A 10950-nucleotide genomic window follows, 5' to 3' on the forward strand; every position below is an offset into this window, starting at 1 on the left:
CGAAACTCTAAGCTTATTGGAGGGCAAGCTTGCTTTACGGCTCAGGGCCGCTTTTTACGTCATTTTCCGGCTTCCCATTCACTTCGCAGTGAAGATGGCGTCGGGCAGCGGGGTAGGTGTTGTGTGTGAGGAGGCTTTGGTCGGGGGGCAGAGGGTGCCTTCGTAGCGCGGAATATCCTGCACCCAACTGGCTTCTCGACACCTCCTTGCGGCCCAATGGTCCGAGTTCAAGAGCCTCCTCGTAGGGTCCTGGCACAGGGTCTGTGGAATCGCGGAGAACTCTTGGGTTGGGGTCCTGAGGCCACCTCAGCCTTCTGGTGCGGTGTGGAGAGTCTTCGCTCTCGACAGGTCCGGGGGGTCGCCTTGCCGGCGTGGACGCGGTTCCCTCCGTTTCTCTAGGGTTCCGATATGATTAGCGACGAATCTTGAGCGCTTTTTTCCCTACAGACAAAAAACTTGGACTTTCGCCGAAAGTGGGACAAAGATGAATATGAGAAGCTCGCCGAGAAGAGGCTCACGGAAGAGAGAGAAAAGAAGGATGGTGGGTGCCTACTCCCTAAAGGGCAGAGGTATCGTAGAGGTGAAGCCATAGCTGGAGAGCGGGTGGGGAGTTGAAATGCGATGTCCTGGTTGGTACCTTGTGTAACCTCTGGCTGAATGTTGCCTCCCTGGTTCTCCATTTCTTACTGTATAAAATGGGAGGAAAGAGATGGACTGAATATACTCAGAGGTATTTCCCAGCTCTGTTTCCTGTGCTTTCTTGCCTTCTTTTTGCTTAGCTCGTTTTGTACTTTCTTCAAGTGCAGAGAAGAGAGGAGAAGCCTTAGTAGTGACAGAGATGTGGAGTATTTTGCTGCTATGCACTACTCCTATTGAGGAAACTCTTTCCGTTGAAGTCACTTAAGGGGAAGAATATAACTGGTCCAATCAAGTCCTTCCCCTGTGGTCTGAGAAGAGTGAGGGTACTGGGAGGAATGTGTGATTGTTTCAGCTGGTGGTTAGTAGTACTGTTTCTCTGCTTTGTACAATGTTACGGAGTTGATTCTCCTCTCCTAGTTAGAGAATCCATTATACAAAAAGAATCCTTATTTTTTCTTATGCTTTCACTTTACTTTCACACCACCTTGCACAAACTGATCTTTTTAGTTTTGATCTAATTTGTACAGTAGCAAGTAACAGATATTGCCTGAATGTTGGTCCCATTTAGAAAATCTTCCCCAGCCTTCTAGAGATTCTTTTTTGTGTGTTACACTTGGGGTATCTGTCTGAAAGTATTACTGAGTGTCCTTGCTTTTCTTTTAAAAGTTTACTCTTTGTGAAAATTAATTCCTTTCTTCAATTCAGTTAACAATAAAAAACTTTGTTTTTAGACTTATTGGCTTTGAAGTGGAAAAAAGCTATGTAGAGTTTAGGGATTGCATATCATTTTTTCCTGTGTTGAGATTCTCCCTAGTTGCTGCTACAAGTGCTTTTTGTGCCCCCTGCTTCAGGCTTAAGAAAGAAATGAAGAGTAGACATCTGTGTATTGGGTTTCATGCATTTCTTTTCGTTTCTGCTTAAGGAACTCTAATAATAAAAGGACTTTCTTCTGTCTTATATTTTAGGAAAACCAGTACAGCCAGTCAAACGGGAGCTTCTCCGGCATAGGGACTATAAAGTGGACCTGGAATCCAAGCTTGGGAAGACAATTGTCATTACCAAGACCACGCCACAATCTGAGATGGGAGGGTGAGTGACTTTTCATCTTTTTCAGGAGCCAAGACTAGGTCTAATAAACTGTGTTGATTTTAGCAAGTGTCGAGGAGAGGTTCTCTGGCTCCAGGATAGCAATCATGTTACTTATAATTCTATCTTTATTTTTATTTATTTTTTTAATAGTCCTACCTTTAGATATTTCTTTGTGTCACTCCTGTTCCAGGCCTCAACTAAACATGGTAGTGTCTCTAGGAGGAGTTACTCTGTAGACCTCTTCATATTGGCACTGTAACTCTTTCTTAATATCTGAAGAGGAAGAAATGAAGGAAAGGACTCCTGAAAACATTTCTAGGGGAGAGATTTCTCGAGCTAGAATGGAGCCTAGAAGCTGTTGATGGTGAATAAAGGGAGTTGAGGTTCCAGACTGGCTGCAAAGGTTGTAGTTGTTACGGATTGCTTGGTTGTACACTTTCCTCCTAGACCAAGACTATGACCCATGAGAAGAGGTGTCCTGTAAGGACTTTTGTTTTTGCCCACCACTACTACAGTATTCATTTACGTTTTCTAGCAGGAGAGCAAAACAGATAGCAATGAGTGACATGTCTGAATTGCTTAGAAAACTTACATCAGGGATCCCTGGGTGGCTCAGTGGTTTGGCGCCTGCCTTTGGCCCAGGGCATGATCTTGGGGTCCTAGGATCAGGTCCCATGTCGGGTTCCCTGCATGGAGCCTCCTTCTCCCTCTGCCTGTGTCTGCCCCTCTCTCCCCCCCTCCCTGTTTCTCATAAATAAATAAATAAAATCTTAAAAAAAAAAAACACCTCACATCATTCTTTTCTGTATTAGTTACCTATTCCTGTGTAAATTAACTAACTCACCAAAATTTAGCAGCATAAAACAGATAGCTAACAATTTGGGTAAGTAATCTGGAAAGGCTTAGGGTTTCACAAAGCTGCAATGAAGGTGTCTGCTGGGTCTGCATTCATATGAGGCTTAAGTGGGGCTGAATGATTTGATTGAAAGCTCTTTCATGTAGTGCTTTGGAGGCCTCACTTCTTTGCCCCATGGGCCTCTAGTGCTGTTGACAATAAAGCAAGTGGCTTCCCAAGAGTAAGACATGGACAGGCTATTTATTTATTTATTTTAATTTTAATTTTTGTATTTTTTTTTAATTGGAGTTCGATTTGCCAACATATAGTATAACACCCAGTGCTCATCCCGTCAAGTGTCCCCCATAATGCTCGTCACTCAGTCACACCAACTGCCCGCCCACCTCCCCTTCCACTACCCCTTGTTCATTTCTCAGAGTTAGGAGTCTCTCATGTTCTGTCACCCTCTCTGATTTTTCCCACTCTTTTTCTCTCCTTTCCCCTATAATCCTTTTCACTATTTTTTATATTCCCCGTATGAGTGAAACCATATACTGTTTGTCCTCCTCCCATTAACTTATTTCACCCCGCATAATACCCTTTAGTTAGACATGGACAGACTAACACTGCAGCCTTTTTTAAAAAAAAATTTCTTTTTTTCTTTTTTTCTTTTTTTATTTTTTATTTATTTATGATAGTCACAGAGAGAGAGAGAGAGGCAGAGACACAGGCAGGGACAGAAGCAGGCTCCATGCGCCGGGAGCCCGACATGGGATTCGATCCCAGGTCTCCAGGATCGCGCCCTGGGCCAAAGGCAGGCGCTAAACCGCTGCGCCACCCAGGGATCCCCCAATTTTTTTTTTTTTTTAAAGATTTTTTATTTATTTATTAGGCAGAGAGACAGAGGGAAAAGCAGGCTCCATGCAGGGAGCCTGATGTGGGACTCGATCCCAGGTCTCCAGGATCACAGCCCGGGCTAAAGACAGCACTAAACCACTAAGCCACCGGGGCTGCCCCTTTTTAAAAATTTTTAATAAAGATTTTACTTATTTATTTATTCATAAGAGACAGAGAGAGGTAGAGACATAGGCAGAGACAGAAGCAGGCTCCTCTCAGGGAACCCAATGCAAGACTTAATTCCTGCACCCAGGATCACGCCCTGAGCCGAAGGCAGATGCTCAACCGCTGAGCCACCCAGGCGTCCCAGAAGCCTTTTTTTTTTTTTTTTTTTTTTTATAGCCTATTCTTGGAAGTGACACAGCGTAATTTTTGAAATATTTTTTTTTTTAAGATTTTATTTGAGAGAGACTAAACAAGAGAGACAGCATGAGCAGCGGGAGGGCCAGAGGGAGAAGCAGAAATCCCCAGTGAGCAGGGAGCCAGATGTCAGGCTCAGTCCCAGGACCCTGAAATCATGATCTGAACCAAAGGCAGACACTTAATTGAGCCACCTAGGTGCTCTGAAATATTCTTTTGGTCACAGGACAATTCTAGTACAAATTGGTAGGGAACTGCACAAGGTACGCATACCATGAATTTGAGAATCATTGTGGGGCTATCTTGGAGTTTGGCTACCATACTCTTCCACGAGGTAAGGCTTTATAAAAATGAGAAGTGCTGCCTTCTTGTAAACAGAAAATTTGCCTGAAAATATGAGGTTTTTAACATTTATTTATATATTTATTTATTTATTTTATTTATTTATTCATTCATTCCTTCATTCATTCATTCATGAGAGACACAGAGAGAGAGAGGCAAAGACATAAGCAGAGGGAGAAGCAGGCTCCATGCTTGCAGGAAGCCCCGATGTGGGACTCGATCCCGGGACTCTGGGATTGTGTCCTGAGCCAAAGGCAGATGCTCAGCTGCTGAGCCACCCAGGCATCCCCAAAAATGAGTTTCTTAGTTGAAAACATTAAGATCCTTAAGCTAGATTTGACCACAAGTGCTGTTTCTTCTGTTCGCTAGGTATTACTGCAATGTCTGTGATTGTGTGGTGAAGGACTCCATCAACTTCCTGGATCACATTAATGGAAAGAAACGTAAGGCTTGGAGGTAGTTTGTGACTAGGACTGGGATTGGGTTTTGGAGACGGGGTAGGGGAAGGAGTGGTTTCAGTTGAATCTTTTTTTAATGCCTGAGAATTTCTCCGGTTGCTTCATCCTTTACTTCATAATCTAATGTTTCTGGAGGCACTGAGATGAGACACTGTTTTAGGCTCTCAACAAGCTCAGACCACAGTCTTCTCCAAGGCCTCGCTGTCCCCACTGGTATGCATTTGCTCACTAGGGGCAGTTGAAAGCCACTTGCATCTTGCTATTTGTAGCTGCTGCTTCTGGGAACAAGTAAAGCCAAGGGTTGTTTATTGTTGTTGTTTTCCAGCTATAATTATTTTTGCTGTGTATTATTTTATGAAAAAATTTTTTCTTTTTAATGTCAAAGACTTTTTGATGGCCTGAAGATATTGTAATGTCATTACCTTTTTCGCTATTGATCCCACCCAGATCAGCGAAATCTGGGCATGTCTATGCGTGTGGAACGTTCCACCTTGGATCAGGTGAAGAAACGTTTTGAAGTCAACAAGAAGAAGATGGAAGAGAAACAGAAGGATTATGATTTTGAGGAAAGGATGAAAGAGCTCAGAGAAGAGGTAAGGCTTTTTTCCATCCTTTGTCCTCCAGCTTTGAATTTTATGTTACTAATCATGAGGAGGCTGTCTTCCTCATCCACTCCTCCTCTCAGGGGATAGTTGTATCCTGAATCTCTTTGTATTGGGGGAAATAATAAATATTTCCTTAGAGACTCTCAAGATCTGAAGGATATGGTTATAAACCTATCCTTTTTTCCTAGACTCTGGGCCTACTTTTTTTTCTTTAAACTATAGGAGGGATTAAATTCACCTAGTCCCCAAGAGGCACATAGAACTTGGCTGACTGGGTCAGAATTCTCTTTCCTTCACTTACTAGCTATGACTTTTGGGCAAGTTATATAACTTCTCCATGTCTCAGTTTTCTCATATTAAGAGATCTTAGATTATAATCTACATAAGTGTTTAGATCAATTACTGGCATATACTCTATGCACCAGGGTGATAGTTGCTATTATATGGTTCTGTTTTCATAACCTTTTTAAGAACTAGAGATGTAGGACTGAGAAATACTCTTCACAGGCTAAAACTTCTTTTTGTTGTTTCTTAAAATCTTTACTGTGGCTTTTCCTCTGCTCTTGAAATTTTACTTGCCTTTACTATTTTCTCCTAAAGATAGAAAGGAATCTTGACACTCACTTGTCTCTTTCAACATTTGGCTTAGGAGTCTGAACTGATTCTGAGTGATTTCCCCCCTAGGAGGAAAAGGCCAAAGCCTACAAGAAAGAGAAACAGAAGGAGAAGAAAAGGAGGGCTGAGGAGGACTTGACATTTGAGGAGGATGATGAGATGGCAGCTGTGATGGGCTTCTCTGGCTTTGGTTCCACCAAGAAGAGTTACTGAGGCTTTCTATGCTTGGCCTTTTGTTAACTGTGTGTGTGGGGGGGTCATTTTGGGGGGGGGCGGGACTTGGGAAAGTCCTTAAGAGCTGCAATGGGGGTGGACTAGAGGGTGGGTGTTGGTGGTTTCCCTCTACTTTGGGAGAGAACACAGGATGCAGAGGTAATGCTGTGGCATATTCCTTCAGCCTCAGCATATCACTGGAGTCACAGGGCCTCTGCCTGAGTTCCCAATAAAGAAAAACCTCTTCTGAGGCTGCTTTCCCAAACCTCCCCCTGCATCTTTCCCTCTTCATCTGTCCAATCTCTTTGAGCAGCTGACATTTATCCTGTGTTTTCCATTTGTTTTAATTTTGACTCTTGCTTAGCCTGCAGCAGAAGGGTTCTCTGGGTCCCCAGTGTCCAGTTGATAGCACATTTTTGACCAGCCCTCTTTCCCCCAAACCTCCTGTGGTTCTCTACTGCCTGTGCATGCATGTGTATTTCTGCCTGGGTCAGTGATATGTGCGGGCGTGTGTGCATGAATTTGTCACATAGAGGGAGCCTGAGCTAGATCCTCAGAGCATTGTTGCCTTGGGGCCTGATGTTCTTGGCTCCCTCAGTGCATGTAACAGGAAATTAAATGGGATGAGTGTTTGGTGTGGTTTTTGTCTGGTGAGTTTTTTAACCTTTGTTTTTCATACGTAGACTGTTCAGCCTTTCCTGTTTGTTTCATTTTATTGAGGATTACTCTTTTTTTCTTCCTTGTGAGCAGGCTCTTGGAAGAACCTATTTGATGCAAAAAAAGAAAAAGAAAAAAAAACTTTATATGGGAGCCCTTGGGTCTCAGAGACTGTTCAACATGTATAATAAATGGCATTGACTGGGCCTATTCACATTTGGTGGGAACATTCCATATTCTTCCCAGTGTATTGTTTTTTTTTTTTTTTTTTTTTTCCTACACTGAATATTTACATATAGAGCTGCTGCTTTTTTCTCCCTTCATTTGAGCCCTGTCACTTTTTTTTTCTAGGTTCCTTCAGCACGAGTTGTATTTTCCTCTGATGGGATGTGTGTCCAGATGAATCTAAACACAACTTTTCCTATAATTTTAGCCTCCTTTGGTCTGTTTTTGGAACAGCAGAATTTAGGGTGGAACTTGGTGTTTTCCTTGCTATCTGCAGTTAGGCTAAGCACAGGGTTATTCAGTTTTAGCACTGTTGACCTTTTGGGCTGGTTAATTCTTTGTTGTGGAGGCTCTCTTACGCATTTCAGGATGTTTAGCAGTGTCCCTAGCCTCTACTCACTAGATGCTGGTAGCACCTCCTGCCCGAGTTTGACAAATAAGGATGTGTCCCCAGGAGTTGGGGGTGAAATCCCTCCTGCCAGTCCCATTGAGAAGCATTGACAAGCTGTCTCCCTACTTTGGTCTGACTTGAGAATTAGAAGGCACAGACTGCTTAACTAAAGAAAAAGGTTTGATATTCCCTGAATTGGGTACTGTGCCAGATCCTAGGGATATAGGGGGAAAATCAGTCTTTTAAACCAACAATAGTTACACAAACTTCAAGCAGATGAATTCTGTAATTTTAACTGGTTCTATATCCTGAAAAGTGGGTTCTGTGTGTGTGAAGAAGGCTGCCATCAGCAGCCTTGGTGTAAATAAGCACAAGGTTTATTTACATTCTCTGTCGCATCTGGCCCCTAGAAGCATCTGAACTACCTTTGGGTCCCTTAAAGTACTATGCTCTTCCCTTTGGACTTTTGTACATAACTCCCTTTTTACCAGGCATAACTTTTGCCTATTTTATTTCTGATGCTCAGTCTTGCCATTGGGATCACTGTGAATGTGTGTCTACTGGCTCAAAGTTTCATGTATGGTACTTGTTGGCCAATTGCAGGCAGATTAGTGGATTCTTTCCTTGATAGGATTATGTGCTCTACAGGTCATTCAAGTAACAGCTCTACTCTAGTAGGCTGGGCCCTTTTGCTCTCCATTTCAAGGCAGGCTGGAGAAAGCGTCAGCTGAGTTCCTTGCATTTTTCATTACTCTTCAGGAAACCGTCTAATTCAGATTGTCTTCAAGTGATTTCTCTCTCTTTGGTACAGTGAAATCTTAACTATGGTCACCTGTACTAAAAAGTGATTTTGAACAACAGGTTCTCTCAATTCTCTTGGGACTGGCAAGTGGGTTTGAGTCTAAGGGGGTGTGTCTAGGTCATGGATATGTGAAGAGACTCAAGATGGTGACTTGGGAGGGGGGAAGAAGGAGATGGAATGGAAATTTAGGAGCCCAGAGCAATCCCAGATAACTCAGGAATCTCCGGAAGAGAAACTTCTTTGGTGTTTGTGGTCTTTCTAAAATCTATGAAAATTTTGCATTCTGATTGAGGAATGTGCCTGTTACTCTCCTACATGTGTTCATTTATTCAGTGGTTGCTAAGATACTGAACAAGTTGTAGGACCTGGTAGTCTTTGCTAGGGTAAGGCATCAGGGTTCCAACTGTCATGGAATTTACATTCTGGTGGAATTGCCTTTTACAGTACCTAGGAACAAAAGTTTGGATGATTTCAGGCACCCCCAGGGACTCTTGCTGCATTGCTCTGATAACCCCCTCCAAAAATTTAAATGTGAAGATTCTTTAATCAGCAATTCTACTCTGAAGTGTCTATCCTAAAAACATACCTGTGTTTGTGTACATATACTTGAAAGTTTACTGCAGCTTTGTTTATATAACAGTGAAACATTTAAAATAAAACTGGTACATTTATTCTTGAACATAATGCAACCATTACTATATATATGAATCAGATTTGTGTATTAACAAGAAAGATCACCAAGACATACTATCAAGTAAAAAAGCACAAAAACAATACCAGACAAATTGATGTTCATAACCCCCCCAACCTCCTTCATAAAACTATATTATATGTACAGTTAAATAAAGAGATTGAGAAAAAGGACTGGAAGGGCATACACTGAAATGCTAACTGGTTAACTGGAAGAAATTATGGGAAGAGAAAGGTTAGCTGTTTAACAACGTACATAAAAGGAATAGAGTATTCATGTGGGGTTATTTATTCTTTGGTCCCAAAACCCAGGAATAAATATATGTGGAGGTTAAAATGTTTAAAATGCTAACAAATAATACCGTGAAACACCTATTATGGCACCTGAGAGGGGCTGTTAGGTATATCTTGTTTAGTTTCAGAGTTCCAAGGTAAGGCCTTGAATACACCTTGCACCTTTAAACATTCCACTCTTGACTCGGGCACTGTGAAATTGATTTGGTCAAAGAGTGACTCCCTGTGGTTGTTCAGCCAGCATAGAGGCTGAAGGGGATGTCCAGAGACCTGTGGACCAGGTGACCGCTGCAAGACAATAAACTTGGAAGGCACCTGATTGGTAGAGCTCGCTAGGCTGTTAAACGGAGGAGTTCTTATAGCAGTGTGTCCTCAGCAGATGAGCACTCCCGAGTGTCTGGGTAGGGCAGTTGTTTGGATGCTAGAATGTACTGGATCACTCCTGTTACGATTTAATTTATTTTATCACATGTTTTTCTTGCCAGTCAAGATAATATCTAGAGGATGTGGCCAGCTTGTCCCTAGCTGAGCAGTTCCTTCAAGTAAAGCATCTTCTCACCACTCAAGTGATTCAGAACCTTCCAGACCTTTTGCCACTGTGCTGGTTCTCTTCATTCCCCCACTAATAAGCCTTGGAGAGAGTGTTTTAGAACTCCTCTCCTGTCCAGAGCAGCAGAGTGACTAGGTATCCGGTGGATGTTAAGCATCCTTTACACCAGGAACCAGGCTCCTTGGAGATATGGTTGATGCTAGGACTGGGGAAATAAGGAGATGAACCTGGAGTGTCTTAGTGCCAGAAAGTGGGTAAATGCTAACAAAAAAACAACCCTAAACAAATAAATGAAAAACTCACTTAAACTTACTTTTGGTGTTTAGTAATGTTTGTGCGTTTGTTCTAGAGGTTAGTAACGCTTGTATCTTCTCAGGTCCTCAAATTTATTTTCCTCATTTGGAATCTATTTTCATTTGTCAGCTATATCTTGACTCCCTCCTACTATGTAACCACAATTATTTTGTTCTGTTTTCTTTTACTCCCATTTTTTTAAGTAATGTTTTTAGGGAAAAAAAGCTTGCATACTATTTTTCCACTCCTAATCACCTTTATTTTAGAGATCTACAATGTGATTTATTTAATGCTTGCCATCATAAGATTTTTTGAATTTCCTCCCAGTCTTTACTTGGATAAAACTCATTCTCTTATAAATTCCTCAAGAGAGTTTCCTGAATATTGTATTCTTGAGTTCTTGCATTTTTAAAACTGATTTTTATGGCTTTGGTATTTGAAGGACAGGTGGATATAAGATCTTGGTTCACATTTCTTTTCCTTGAGTTTTTAAAAACTGATTTGCTGCGTTTCTTTGTATGTTGTAGTGAAAATACCAACCTGATTCTTCCCTTCCTAAATGATTTTGTCTTTTTGTATGAGGCCTGGATGTTTTTTTTTTTTTTCCCTTCAATTCTAATTGATTTTCTAAGGTATATCTCAGAATTGACCATTCCATATCAATTTTCCTAGGTTCATGGAGGACCCTTTGGATTTGTAGATTCATGTTTTATTTCCAGAAAGTTTTCTTGTATTATAATTTTGAATATTGTATCCATTCCATTATTTTGCTTTTTTTGTTTATATATATTGGATTTTTTTTGCCTTGGTATTTAGCACTTTCTCTTTGATCCTTCTTAATTGCTTTCTTGATTTTTATTTTCATTTCTTGACTGTTTTTATTTCTTTCCTTAATATCACGATATTTTAAGTAAAATATATTTCCCTTGGACATCGTATAAATTAGTCTCTTTTTTCCCTGAGATGATTTGTTTTTTTCTTCAGTTTTTCCTTT

At 41.4% G+C, this 10950-nt stretch overlaps 1 protein-coding gene across 1 annotated transcript; it reads left to right on the forward strand.

Moving 5' to 3' along the window:
• The first annotated feature begins 48 nt into the window (after positions 1-48).
• ZMAT2 (zinc finger matrin-type 2) lies at positions 49-8807 on the forward strand. Its single transcript, XM_038530363.1, has 6 exons — positions 49-112; positions 448-541; positions 1605-1728; positions 4532-4605; positions 5068-5213; positions 5910-8807. Exons 1-6 carry the CDS (start codon positions 95-97, stop codon positions 6051-6053), a joined length of 600 nt encoding a protein of 199 aa, XP_038386291.1. The 5' UTR covers positions 49-94; the 3' UTR covers positions 6054-8807.
• Positions 8808-10950: the final 2143 nt, after the last annotated feature.

This window comes from Canis lupus, chromosome 2 (genome assembly GCF_011100685.1).
Source record: "Canis lupus familiaris isolate Mischka breed German Shepherd chromosome 2, alternate assembly UU_Cfam_GSD_1.0, whole genome shotgun sequence".
NCBI classification, from domain to species: domain Eukaryota; kingdom Metazoa; phylum Chordata; class Mammalia; order Carnivora; family Canidae; genus Canis; species Canis lupus.

Coding starts and splice junctions, on each gene's coding strand:
- ZMAT2 (XM_038530363.1), top strand. Junction 4,606..5,067: donor TCACATTAATGGAAAGAAAC/GTAAGGCTTGGA, acceptor GATCCCACCCAG/ATCAGCGAAATCTGGGCATG. Junction 5,214..5,909: donor TGAAAGAGCTCAGAGAAGAG/GTAAGGCTTTTT, acceptor TTTCCCCCCTAG/GAGGAAAAGGCCAAAGCCTA.